The 14,607-nt window shown below is 48.0% G+C and overlaps 1 protein-coding gene across 1 annotated transcript in view; it reads left to right on the forward strand.

Annotated features, from left to right (window-relative positions):
* Window positions 1–14,331, forward strand: part of DDX56 (DEAD-box helicase 56) — a 34,374-nt gene extending 20,043 nt beyond the window's left edge. Inside the window, exons 11-14 of the mRNA XM_082256239.1 lie at window positions 28–117; window positions 2,734–2,839; window positions 3,770–3,867; window positions 14,058–14,331. Of these exons, the coding sequence (XP_082112365.1) occupies window positions 28–117; window positions 2,734–2,839; window positions 3,770–3,867; window positions 14,058–14,144 (381 nt within the window). The 3' untranslated portion in view covers window positions 14,145–14,331. The remainder of the gene's footprint in view (window positions 1–27; window positions 118–2,733; window positions 2,840–3,769; window positions 3,868–14,057) is intronic.
* Window positions 14,332–14,607: the final 276 nt, after the last annotated feature.

The following is a 14,607-nucleotide window of genomic DNA, read 5'->3' on the forward strand; positions in this document are numbered from 1 at the left end:
TAAGGCTGTTGTCTCTTCCTCATATAGGATGCAATGAGGTCAGTGACCAAACAAGCTATAAAGGAGGCACGTCTAAAGGAGATAAAGGAGGAACTACTCAACTCTGAGAAACTAAAGGTTGGGGAAAACCATGTGACCTTAAGAACTAGCTTCTGTTTATCTTTTTTGTAAAATTATTGATATTGTGTCTGCTATCCACCATATTTTGGAAGGATAAAATCCCATGTATATTTACCTGGATGCCAAGGTAGGGCAAGGAAGGTGGGCCAGGCAAAATGTTTCCCTTGAGCATCTGGAGTTGGTCTGGAGCCAAGGTAAGTTTCAGTGCTTTTAGACTAAAGCCCCGTACACACGCATCGAAAATTGGCAAGGAATTTTCGTCCAACGTCCGATCTGCCGATTTTCGGCTTGTTAGTATGATGCTTCCGACAACCGACACCGACTTTGCGGCCGAAAAAAATCTGGTGTGCAGACTATAAAATTTTTGTTGGCCGTCAAAACACGGCTGATTTTCGTGCAGTCAGTACAGATTTCGACAGGGAAAAATCTTATGAGCAAGACAGGGCATGCTCAGATAAGAAAGAACACAAAGAAAGCAAACCAACACATGACATCACTTCTGAAGCAGATTTTTGTTGGGCGAGAAAATTTGTGTGCAGTCTAGGCACATTCCAACCAACAAAACACCACTCTGGACAAAAGACGGACGATCGGTCGGCCGATAATCGTTGCGTGTGTACGGGGCTTTAGATTAATTTACTGGTAAGTTTGATATAAACCCGAAGTCAGAGAGGCCCGCAAACAGGTTAAGCTCTAAGAGTTGTGTAAGGGGGGAAGAGACCCCACGATCAAGATCATCGGCAAAAATAATCAGTTTTTGTTTTTCTCCAGATATTTGAAGACCATGGTAATCCAGTTTGCACAGATAGCTGCTGCCAAGGGTTCAAGCCCTAAAATTAATAATATAGTGGAAAGAGGGCATCCCTGCCTAGTGAAATGCCTAGAAGGAAATGGGTCCAAGGTGAAGCCTAGATAGTTCAGCATAGCTAAAGGCAAGCATAGAGAACTAAAGTCGAGGATTACATTTTTTCGTCAAAGCCCCACTTCCAGAGAGCAAGAAATAGTATCAAAAGCCTTTTTGTTATTTTATCCGGTGATTACACATCCACATCTGATAGACTACATTTTCTATTAATGTTGTTGTGTTTTTTTTTTTTTTTTTTTTATTGTAGTTTTTTTTAAATTAAACAGTCAGGTGTGAGCTTGGTGATGCTGCCAAATTTAAACAAGTGCTTTGTCAGTCATTACAGGGCAATAAAGTTTGCAGCTGAAGTTCATGGAGGCAGTGGCAAGTGTGCTGTATAAAGATTTTCATTGTGTAATCCACCAGCATGCTTATTTTAGTCCAATACTACTTCTACATTTCTTTTGCAATAAGTAGCCCAGTGTAAAAACAAAATCTTGCTGGAGCTGTTTTCTATGTGGTCTAGCTGTGGTCCTGTTCAAGCATACCTCGTGTCTGCTTCCAGCTTGAATAGCAACCATTCCGGCAATAGTGCAACACAAATAATTGTTACATATAATAAACCTGTTTTCAATTCAAACAGAATGCCAAACAAATATAAAAATTACTCTCTAGTTAGGAGTTCAAATTATGTCTGAAAATGATACTAGTGTAACTTAGCATAGCAAAAATCAGAGCTGGAGATTATGCAATTTGAGCCATTCAGACCGTGTTGCACATTGCTGTCAATCTAATATGCAGACAGAATTGGGAGATATTTAGGCAGCTTACAGTTAGAGGAAGGTAAAGAAAGGAGCTCAGCAGCGAAGTGATGCTTCTTGATAGTCGGCAAACAGGCAGGTGACATAGGAACCCGAAAAGCTGTGGTAGTGCATAGTGGAGTCATCTTCCAGGATGTATAGTGTGGCAAAGGTGTGACTGAGCAGAATTCTAAAATTTGGTAGGCAAACTGTTCACATGTTGTGTATTTTTAGCTGTATTGCGTCCCGTTGATCTGCTCTGATGATCAGAGCACATAGAGGACTACATTAATGTTTTATAACCACTGAAAAATGGAAGGTAATTTTTATACTGCTTTAATGCGGTTTCCTCTGTACAGGGATCATCTAAGGTCAGCCAGTGATTCATAGCTCCATGTTCTTTGCAAAGCACTCTCTGACCTTACGCATTGAGAGATTGCAGCCTTAAATAACCCAATGTCCGAGCTTCTTCCATTAACATTTGGCAACTGACAAGTCTTATCAGTACAGTGAGCAATGTGTGCCCAAGAATCAGATAGTCTATATTCATTCTATGAATGTGTATCTCATCTGAAACTATATATTTTTTCTGTGAGGTATAGTAATCCTTTTCCCCGTACACTGTCAGGGCAGATATTATATAAAGTTCAGTTATTTTGCTGGGAGTTTGGGTCACTAAACAACTGATTTAATTCTCTCTGAATTTAGGATTGAAAGCTCCCTGCAGAATTTATATTTCTACTCCATAAACGGGGTGTTTTGCTCCTTATGCTGCATTTAAAATGTCTCTAGGAAGTGAGGAAAGCTAGGAACTGTGGATATATCTCTGTAAATATGGCAGCAAGAATTATCCACTCATAACTAAATGATAGTTTGGGGCAGTTTTAATCCATGTATTATTTTCTTGGTTCCTGAATATATTTGTATACATCTTCAAAGTGAACCTTTTCTTTATCATTTTCTCTCCAGACATATTTTGAAGATAATCCACGGGATTTCCACCTTCTTAGACATGACAAGCCTCTGCATCCAGCAGTAGTGAAACCTCACCTGAAAAATGTTCCAGAATATTTAAGTAAGTATATATTCTCCCATTCTTTGATGTGTTAAAAAGCAGAAGGCTTTAACCACCTTCCAAGCAGCACATGTATATAGATAGGTATGTATGTGTGTGTGTGTGTGTATATATATATATATATATATATATATATATATATATATATATACACATATACACAATTTTACAGCACTTAAAATAACCTAATCATTACATATATTTAAACTAACCATCCACTGATAAGCTGTGCATTTAAAAATATCATGTGTTGTCTGAAGAAAAAAGAGAGACAATAAATGGCTGCCATTTTTGAACTCCTGAAAAATCTTCTTGCTTGGCTGTTGTGTTGATTTAATGTATTTTTTCTTTCTAAGAAAACGTATCAGATCAGGGAAGTTAGAACCACTGGGAATATGAAAGTAGAACTTTTTTTTGCCATATGTGCCCCATTGCAGAGGTATCCCTTTACTTTCCGTCCCATAGCTAAACAGGAAGTGAGAAATCCCTGCAAATTAAAGGAATTCCTTGGGGACCCCCAGGTCACCATAACCAGTGTCCCCATTAGAAGATTTAAATTTAGGATTTTCTTTACTTTTTCAATGATAATGGTAAACAGGACAAATAAAAAAAGTAAATCTCTCTAACTGGGGCACAGACCACACTAAAAAGAACTGCCTGGGGTTCTAATCCCTCTCCCCACTATCCAAAAAAAAAAAAAAAGTTTTGCCTTTAGTTATACTTTAACTCCTGAACATCCTATGCAGACATTACTGTGCTTCACTTCCTACTTCAGTTTGTCTATAGTAAAAAAAAAAAAAACATGACACACTGCAAGAAAATATTCAAATGTAAAAATAAATCCTTAGTTTATACTTCCTTGTTTTTAGCTTTTCCATTGTATTCACTAATCGCATTATTTTCACTTGCTGTTACGTTACTGTTTCTCAGTTCCACCTTCCATGCGCTCTGTCGTCAATCTTATGAATAAGAGGAAAAAAAGGCTAAGAACAAAGCCAGGAGGGTTTTCCAGGTTTGCTTCCAGCAAGGTGAGAGCTTGAGTGTTCCATGGCTGCGGGAAGGGGTTTGGTTTTTAATGCTAGCATGGGTTTGTTGTGTATCCAGCAAGTTTGAAATTTATGGTTTTGGCAAATGCAGAAATTGGGTATACTGGACTCTGTTACAGTAATGTACTACCTGGCGTTTGAACTTGTTAGCTTGCTAAGAATGACCAATAATGATGGCTTTGTTATGTGCCCTAACTATAAAAAGGTGGGTTCTCAGCAGCCATTTGTCATTGTGTGTTGGAGTAGTTTTTGAGGGAAGTTGACCGTCATTGCAATATGGCAGGCTTACATTCAACATCCCTACCCCCATGTTCAGAGACCCAGACCTGACTGTGTGGACTGGCTCTCTTTTATTAAAATGAACCAGTTTTGGATATAGCCAGGTCTACAAAACCTCTGCTGCTAATGCTGTAGATTCAACATTTAATTGCCATCTGCCCACACCTAATATCCCCACAAAAATGATGCTGGCTACAATTACCTAGGTGCCATACAATGTTTCCACAGCTGGACCTGCCAAATTCCTAAAATATTTGCTGCAGGAAAAATCCTGTGTTGTGCCTCAGTTTGCTGCCTGTCCGGTGCTCAAGTACTGTATATTTATAAAAAGAAAAATTGTTAAATGTCAGCCATGGCACTGCCCAAAAAAGTCCCTGTGTCTTTTTTGACAATAGCATGCATATTCGTTTTGAAACTAGTCAGAATTTAGTATCAAGATTCGCCTCCCCTAGACTCCAATGCGATTTGTTGCAAATTTCACAGGATTCAAATTTTATTTTTATTTTTTTACATTCTTTTTTCATTCAACTTCATTGCTAAGTAAAAATTAAAGGTTGAGGGAGCGTGGTCTGGACATGGCCGGCTGAGGTCGCATCCCTGCTGAGCTCCGTGCCTTCCTTCACCCGGCCCGACTTGCCTAAGCTGTGGACGTTGATATGAGGTCGGCCAGAAAGAGGAAAAACAAGGGGACCCCCGCAGGTGTAGGAACTTCTTCGGGGAAGCGTTCCAGCGGTGAGATCCGGCACTTTTTTCCGGCATCCCAGGCCTCCACCCCGGCTGGCAACATGGCGGCCATGCACAGCCCTGGGCCTTCTGGCGGGAATGATCCGTCCACCTCTCCTGCCTCCTCTACTGGGACTATCCTGGACACTCCAGCGGCGTTTCACCCGCCGACTTTGGGATCCCAGCCTGTAACGGGTGTGGATGAGGAACTTCGGGCGCTCATTCGCTCCTTGCCCAGCACTAGAGACATTGAGGCCATTGTGGGCCGCCTGGAGGCGGCGCACCAGCGGGAAGTGCAGAAGGTCCGTGGAGAGGTCGAGCGGGTGGCCGACCGTGTCACGGCGGGAGAGGCTACCCTTGCTTCTGTGGACCGGCGTTTGGCGGCGGTGGAGCGGGAGAATGCTGCACATCGGGAGGCCGCGGTGGCAATGCAGCTCCACATGGAGGATCTGGAGGATCGGAGTCGGCGGAACAATGTCCGCCTCAAGGGACTGCCGGAGGCTACCAGCCAAGAGGACCTATCCGCCACCGTCAGCGCCATCCTGGGAAACCTGCTGGGGGAACACCTACCCACTAATGTGGAATTTGATCGGGTCCCCAGAGCCCTTGGCCCCCGCTCGGCGGACCCCGCTCGACCGCGGGATGTGATTTGCCGCTTCCACCGGTATACTCATCGGGACCTAGTGATCCGGAAGGCTTGGGAGGCCGGCTCCGTGGACTTCGACGGGGCTCAAGTTAAAATCCTGCCGGATCTTTCCAGGGCTACCCTGTATCGTAGAGCCCTTTTGAGACCAATCCTGGACCTGACTCGGAGGGAAGGTGCTACATACCGCTGGGGATATCCGCTGACGGTCACCATCCGGAAGGGTAGCTCTTCCTTCACCCTCCGCTCTCCGGCGGAGCTGCCGTCCCTCTTCGAGTTCTTGGAGACCCAGCCAGTGGAGGTGCCGAACTGGCTGACGCTGCTTCCGCGACCTGCCGAACGGCGGAACAGACCATCCCGGAGCGGGGGTGCCTCGCCCCCCCCGCGGCCGCAACGCACCCGCCGCCGATCCGGGTCCAGGGTGCCGGAGATTCGTCGCGAAGACTGAACAGTGCGCAGCCCGGTCCTGTGAGTATAGGGGTGCACTGCCACCTGCCCTGTATATCCCCACCGGATTGTTCTTTTTTGCTCCCTAGGGAATCCTGCTACCACCCCGCAAGGGGTTGTGTGGTGATGGACCCCTGCTTGTGTGATGATGACCTTCACGTGCCCCCCCCCCCTCCCCCCCCCCCTTGTTTTATAGGCCCTTTTTTGCCCTTTGTCCCTGTTGGCACATTAGCCTGGACGCTGCCCCGAACCCCGGAGAAGACTGTCATGCTTGTGTGCCCTCCCCGCCCCCGTGTTGCCTTCCTCGCCCTGGACATATGGTTCTCTCAGTGCTCTGTGACATGCCTGGAACCCGCTGCTGCAGGGTCCCCGGGGACTCTTGGTCCCGACGCCTTGACTGCCTAGTTGCTGCACACCTTCCCCTGTCTGGGCGCCACGAGATCCCTGGCTGGGGTGTCCTTGGGGGGTGGCCCCCGGGTGGCCTGGGTTCCGAGTCCCCCTCACCTGGCCCACGCCCTGATCTGGTGGTTTGGGGTGGGGGGTTGATTGGTGGAGTGGCCTGTGGCCTGGTCTCCGGGGACTGTTCTATGGATGTGTATTGCTGCTCTGGACCAGGGACTTTCGGATATGGTCGGGGTGTTGGGGGGCTCGGCCTTCTGGTCCCTCCAGGTTGGATATGTGGGGTGGATTGATGGGTGGAGGTAGGCGGGCTTTGCCAGGAGTTGGGGCTTGTGTTTTTCTGTTGCCTGTATTGGGGGAGGGGGGCTGTGACTGTTGCTGATGTGGGGGATGTGTCAAGGGTCTCTCGGTGGGGGTCGTGTGCCTTCTGACTTCCTGGAGGGGGGTCCGAGTGGCCACGCAGTTCGGGATGCATGGGATGGCGGGTTGGTGGGGGGGGGGTCGTACCCTGCCCGCTAGGCTGGCCCCTATGGTGATGTTGCGCCTGCTCACCCACGGGACCTCGGGGGCTGGCTGCTCGGACCCCCCTACCAACGGGGTATTGTTAATTTATTGCAAATTACTGTTATAACTGTGGGTTTTGTGGGTTGGTTGATGATCCTGCTGTGTGACGGTGCTGTATAGCCGGCTGCGGTTCTTCTCATCTGGTACTCCTATGATACGGATCCCTACTCTTTACTGTTTTTTTTTGAAGGGACGAGCTACCTGCCATGTGGGTCTAGCTCGCTACCGTCCACGACGGTCCCTTGGTTGCACTGCCGCCTCTGTCTCCTTCCTCACATTGCCCATACCTGGGGTCGGACGGGGTGGAGGGACGGAGGCCGCGGTTCAGGCTATCCCTGTCTACCCGCATCCCCAAATAGGCCTGCGCTGGAGTGCCCTTAAAGGTCTCCGAGCGCCTGGTGGCTTAGCTGCCCGCTAGTTGGAGCGGGGTGTTCCCTACCCCGACTTCCTTCTCTACTTCCCCGCTTTTCCTTTCAGTTTCCATTCTTTCTCTTCCACCCTATCCATCTTTCTCCCCCGTCTTTCCAGCTCCTTTTCTTCCCTCCTACCCATTGTCTGGTCCTTTGTATTTTCCCTTGCCCCTTTCGGTCCCTCCCCCCCCCCCCCCCCCCTCAGCATGGACGAGCTCACGGTGGTCTCCCTGAACGCTAAGGGGCTGAACGTCCCAGGGAAGCGTAAGGTCCTTCTTAACGAATTACGTCGCCAGCGAGCTGATGTGGCGTTTCTTCAGGAGACGCATTTCCTCTCTGACCGCCTGCAGCGGCTGACCAACCGCTATTACCCCACTTCCTATCACTCCTCGCACGCTGCTGCCAAGTCAAGGGGGGTGTCCATTCTTGTGGCTGCTAGGGTGCCTTGGACTTGCCAGGACTCTCTGCTGGACCCGAACGGCCGTTTTGTGTTTCTGAGGGGCACCATTGGGGAGAATATGGTGACGCTGGCCAGGACGTATTTATCGCCCGGGTCCTTAAGCGGTTGGCCTCCTTTCAGGTGGGCCAGCTGATCTTGGGGGGCGACTTCAACGTCCCGCTCTCCCCGACGGTGGATACGTCCTCCGGCGGCTCTTCAGTGCCCCACTCTGCAAGGAAACGGATTCTTCGTGCTCTCCACGAAGCTCAGCTTATTGACGTGTGGAGAATGCAACACAATGGGGAACGGGACTATTCCTTTTTCTCGCCACCCCACAGGTTGTACTCCAGAATAGACTATTTTTTGATCCCGCATTGCCAGTTGCACGCGGTGCTGGAGTCCACGATCGGCACGGTGACCTTCTCCGATCACGCGCCGATATCGCTCGTGTACAGATTGGCGGACGGCGCGCGGGGGAGGACGCGGTTCTGGCGTCTGAGCGATTCCCTCCTCAATAATGGGGAGGTCCGTTCAGACGTTCTGAAGGAACTTACGGAATTTTTCCGGACTAACACCGCGGATGACTGTGATCCGGGGATCGTCTGGGAGGCCCATAAGGCGGTCATTCGGGGGGTGTACCTGAAACATGGGGCTCGGCTGAAGAGGCAGAGATCCCAACAACTACAGCGACTCTTGGGGGCGATCCACCTGTTGGAAACCTCCCACAAAAAGCACCTAGACCAGTCGGATGAACAGGAACTATTTGTACTCCGCCGCCAGGTGCAGGATCTTATGTTCTCCAAAGCCAGGGCGGACCTGCAGAGGGCCCGGCATGCCTTTTATATGGAGGGGAACAAGTGCGGGAGGCTCTTGGCGGCCTCGGTTAAGGCGCAGAAACTTGCCAATTATATTCCCCGTGTTACGTCTCCCTCGGGGGGTTCCGCTACGTTGCCCGAACAGATCGCTGGCGCGTTCCGGGCTTTTTATGACTCCTTGTATAACCTCCCGGACCAGGGGGGCACTCCGTCCGCAGTGGAGGAATACCTGGCCTCGGTGGTCCTCCCATCGTTGGGAGCTGAGGCCAGGGAGGAGCTGGAGGCACCCATCACCCTAATGGAGCTCCAGGCAGCGGTGGGATCTTTGCAGTCGGGGAAGGCGCCGGGTCCTGACGGCTTCACCCTGCCTTATTACTCCACCTACCTGGAGGTCCTTGGTCCTCACCTGGTGGCATGGCTTAACTTACTGGGAAGGGGGGAGTCGTCTTTTCCACCGGACACACTTCGGGCTCACATATCGGTCCTCCCCAAGGACGGGAAGCACCCTTCCAGCTGTGGCAGTTACAGGCCTATTTCCTTGCTGAACATAGACCTGAAGGTGTTCACGAAGATTCTGGCCAATCGCCTCAGCCACCACATGCCGCAGTTGGTCCACCTGGATCAGGTGGGCTTCATTCCCTCCCGGGAGGCGAGGGACAATACCTCTAAGGTCTTGAACCTTATCCACGTGGCCCAGTCGACGAAAACGCCCCATCGTCTTACTCAACACGGACGCAGAGAAAGCGTTTGACCGCGTCAGTTGGCGTTTCATGCTTTCTACGTTGATGGCGATGGGCTTCGGGGATACGTTGATGTCCTGGATAGGGCATATTTACTCTCGCCCATCGGCCCAAGTGAAATGTAATGGGGTGCTTTCTGCCCCTTTTGACATCTCTAATGGCACCCGACAGGGGTGTCCCCTATCCCCGCTACTGTTCGCGCTTTCTCTTGAGCCGTTTCTGGGGCATGTGAGGGCCAACCCCGACATATCGGGAATTAAGGTTGGTGATATGGAGTGCAAGGTATCGGCCTACGCCGACGACATGCTCTTCTCCATCACGAACCCGGCGATCTCGGCGCCTAACTTGCTGAAGGAATTGGAACGGTACGGCCGGTGTTCTAACTTGAAAGTGAACTTTCACAAATCCGAGGCTCTGGGGGTGGGCGTCCCGGCCCCCCTCTTGGCGCACTTATCATCAACGCTTCCTTTTAGATGGACGCAGGGGGCCCTGACGTACCTCGGGACCCAGATCCCCTCGGATTTGGCCAAAATCTATGAATTGAACTTCCCGCCCCTCCTGACCCACATTCATGGCCTGCTACAGACTTGGAACTCCGGACTGCACTCTTGGTTCGGCCGGTGCAACCTAATTAAGATGTCGATCCTCCCGAAGATTTTGTACCTACTGCAGGCGCTGCCTGTAAGGATCCCGGCCTCATTCTTCGCTCAGGCCCACAGCATCTTTCTGAAATTCATCTGGGCTCATGGGAGGCCGAGACTGTCTCGGGCCCAGTTGACTCTACCGAAGCACTCTGGGGGGCCTGGCTCTCCCCGATGTAGCTAAATACCATCAGGCGGTCCACCTCGGCCGGCTGATTGACTGGCGGAGACATGGTGCGGGTAAACTATGGGTGCAGTTGGAGAGGGGACAAACCGCCGCCTCCCTGGAGGGGATGCCGTGGGTTCGAGGGGAACTTCCGCGGGACCTCCGGGCGCATCCCACGATAGGCATGACGATTACTACCACTCGTCGCGCTCTTTCCCACCCCTCCATATCCACGCCGACATCCCCGCTTTACCCGATCCTGGGTAACCCAGAGTTTTCCCCTGGACTGGGGGACTCGGCTTTCCGCGAATTGATGTCCAGAGGCATTTCTCATGCTGTCCACTTCCTCAGGGGATCTCGGTGGCCGACGATCGAGGAGCTGATGTCGACTAGTGGCTCCTTTCGACTGGGGTTCTGGCACGCTGCCCAGGTACACCACTATCTTCGCTCCTTGCCGGACCCCTCTGCGTTTTCCAGGGACCTCACTCCATTTGAAGAATACTGCGTGGGGGATGGGAACTTGCCGGGCACGCTGTCTAAATCCTACGGCCTCCTGATCTCCCCGGGGGAGGACTATGTCCTTCCTGGACTGGACAAGTGGGAGCGGGATCTTCAGCTGCATCTCACCCCGGCGCAACGCCTGAAAGTGTATACCTTTTGGCTTTGAAGACCCCGACCTGTGCGAAATTGCAAGAGTTAAACTATAAGGTCCTCACCCGGTGGTATAGGGTTCCCTCTGTTTTGAATAAAATCTTTCCGGACACGTCGAACCTTTGCTGGAGGTGTCAGGGCGCAGTAGGCACGATTCTCCACATTTTCTGGTCATGCCCCCGCTTGCGCCCCTTCTGGCAAGCCGTCCGGGCCCTCTTGGGGGAGCTATCGGACTGGGAGATTCCGGACACTCCGGAGTTCTTCCTACTTCAGGTCTCCTCTACACCGATCTCGAAGAGTAAAAAATCGATGATTCCCCATGTTCTGAGTGCTGCAAAGGCCTGCATCCCAGTGCTGTGGAAGACGACCAGAGTACCGACTATTGGGGATTGTATGCGCAGGATGGAAGACATAAACAGGATGGAGGACCTCACCCTCACGAGGCAGCATCGCAGGGAACGATACGATAAGATCTGGGGTTTCTGGAATGTCTTTGTGCTCTCTGACAGGGGCAGGTCTCTGATGTGCGGTTGACTCTCACCTCGGGGGCGCCCGTGGGTTTTGTCCATGCGGGGAATTGCCCCCTCTGTTACCCCCCTCCCCTCCCAATCCCTTCGCCATCCTTCTTTGTCTTCTTTGTGTGTTACCCATTCTTGGGCTCTGTTTTCTCTTATCTTTCCCATTCTCTAGATAAAATTGGGGGGCGACAGCCGGGAACGGTTTTCCTCGCCCCGTGATGCAGCCTTTATACATGCATGAATTGGTGCCTGGCTATCAGTGAATCGTGTTGGAAGTACCTGCACCTCCCCCGCCACCGGGGATGGGTCCTACGATTATGCCAGGACCTTCATTGATCATCGATCTACTGTTTTAGTTTGCTCTTTCTTTCGATGCTCTGTTTATTACATATGTCTGTATGATGCATGTCACGAATTGTTTCTCGACTGTTGTTCCTTTCCCATAAATAAAAATATTTGAAAAAAAAAAAAAAATTAAAGGTTGAACGTGAAGTGGATAATGTTGTGCAATCAATATGTGGTCATCATAAGATAAAACAATTTATTATGTGCAACAAATCATACAAGTTGATTCCATAATGAATAAAAATTAGCAATCCTTACAAATATCTGCTGCATTCGAAATCTAATTACCAAATTTATCATAATGGGAATGGTGAGGAAAAAGAAAGTAAAGAGACCAAATGCAAAAGAAGGTACACAAGCACTGGCAAGAATAATAGTGATACAAAATAGCAGATCATTATAACTGATATTTATAATACACTATTTGGAATTTATGTTTTTGGAGTTAACATGATTATTAGGCCCGGGTATGCTTGTTTTTGTGTGTTTTTCCTATATTTAAGGAGTTCTAAACTACTTTGGGGCTTATTGGCTTTACAGCAACATTTTGTGTGTGATATAAGCAGGTATACTGTATATACATTATAACACTTTTGAGCTACCCTAATTGCTTTTTTTTATTATTGGAAAAAATTGCCTCTGCAGCTTGTCATATTTTAGTAGTTTTTTTACCCACTAGATGGTGCTGTCTGTTTTCAGTTAGCAGTAGTTATGATACTCCTGAAAGAAATGATAGCTAGTTGAAGGACATATTTTGCCTATCATTAAAATGCAGCAGAATTTTGATCAAAACTTTGGTTGAATGCTTTTACTGCCACTAATATAAGGCATATGTCGGCGTCAGCACCAGCCTTTAAACAGACTCCTGGCCACAGCCCTGTCCAGCTGGCAGGTTGTTTACATTCTTAGTCACCTGTTAGTTTTCTACTGTAACTAATCTGGGCAACTGTAAAGCCTCCTGATCACCTATAAATGTATAATAAAAAGATGCCAACCCATGCCATGTGTCTTGGGATCCCCGGTCCATTGTAGATGCCCAGGACATCCATGGTGAGTGTCAGCAGGGTGAATGGTGGGAGATGAGCGAACATCTGTTTGTTGATTGTCCCCCTGAACAATGAACCTGGAAGCTATGAGCTCTGATCACTCCCGGGCTCAGCGTTGTCAATTCCTGGCCTCCCTAGCCTGTTCTGTGCAATTTTAGCTTCAAATGAGCACAGAGTTGACATCCCAGATAGCAAGGATAACTTGCCACAAATTTTGTGGCAGTGTTGAATTGCAAGTCTGTTAACTTGCTGCAAATTTTCACTGGCGAGTTGTACACCTGCAGAGCACTTGAAGCACAAGTTTTAATTAAAATTTTTCCAATTTGTAGCAAATTTTACGTGGTGAGTCTACAGCAAGAGCTCTGCAAGTCTACAGCATGAAAATTCAGACACAGTGACCCCTGTGGTGGGATGACTATTGCACAACCGAACCAGAACTTGCAGCAAACTTGCAGAATGTTTGCAAAGAAAGTTGATCTGGAGTCATGCAATGTGGACTTGCTGCAATTGTGCAACAAACTTGTGAAGCCTGTCAAGTCTAGCATAAGCTCAGCAAGTCATTTTAAAACTTGCAGCACAATTGCTTGCTATCTGGGATTAGACATCTGATGTGTCTAACAGAACCTGTCATTTGCTGTATTAGTGGGGATAGAAGCACCTTGTAATAGCAATAAGGCTAAGTGAAAAGAATTTTCATTTTTTAACAACGTTTAATAATTTTTTGCTTTATTTAAGTGGGATTAGAATTACACTGTTGGATAAGGGGTTATACTTTTAAATACAGCTGCTTATATGGTTTAATTTGCACACTGTGGAGTTGGTTTACACTTGTGAGTGTTAGTAGCGTAGTGTGGGGATACAATATAACGTATTGGTTATCGCCACATGTCATTACTTCAGTATTGTCACATGAAAAGATATACTAAAATATTTACAAAAATGCCAGGGGGGTGTACTCACTTTTTTAAGGTACTGTAAAAAATTGCAATTGCCAGCATCTTAGTTGGAGAGAGCAGAGTGATAAACTCATCACTCTTCTGCTTCTCTTGTCACTGCCCATTCAAAGGCTGTGGGAGGGGAAGAGACCTATATGTGCTACTTAAGTACAAAGAAAAATCCGGTTTCCTGCTCTGACAGGCAGAGCTTTGCTGCATTGCAGAGCTGTGTACATTTCAGAACTAGACCGACAGAAATACAAGTCTTTTTACAGGTAAAACTGCTTTGCAATATGTATGGCATCTGTGTGTTTAATGGTTTGCATGCAGTACAGCTTTGAATAAAATGTTTTTGGTACTGTTTAAAAAAAAAAAAAAAAAAAAAAAAACCTTGTCTTCTCCTTTATCTAGTTCAAGAGGACACAGAATCCACTTCGCACATTCAAATATACTAAAGGAAAGCAGAAGCGTGACAGGAAGGAGTCAGAGCAGACCTAGAATGCACAAGCTGTCTTTGGTGGAATTGTGTTGGATGAACTTTCAGACTTGTCTGTGATATTTTAACTGAAACAAAGTAAATTTAATCCATTGAAGTGGAATCGCCAGGTGTGGTCCTCTTGTCAGCTTACCAGGTGTGCGTTCAAAAGTATTGAAAAAGAAGATACCACGAAGATTTTGTATAATGACTTGTATACATGGTCTTATGTATGTAAATAAATAAATATATTTTTGTGGAATCCACTACACAGGCTTGTTGTGATACAATGACCAGGTATATTGCAGTTCATGTGTGTACAAATTACCACATTCTCTGCAATCACCAGTAATGATAAAAAAACCTTTAGGCCCGATCCACATAAGCAGTAAAGAAGGACATTTGGCAGGTGGCACTGACCCACAAGTAGGATTTTACATGTAGTGTGCTCAGTAGACTTCTGAGTGATTGGCAGGTGGCCCAAGT

The sequence above is a fragment of the Pelophylax lessonae genome, assembly GCF_965119305.1.
Source record: "Pelophylax lessonae genome assembly, chromosome: 4".
Taxonomy (NCBI): Eukaryota; Metazoa; Chordata; class Amphibia; order Anura; family Ranidae; genus Pelophylax; species Pelophylax lessonae.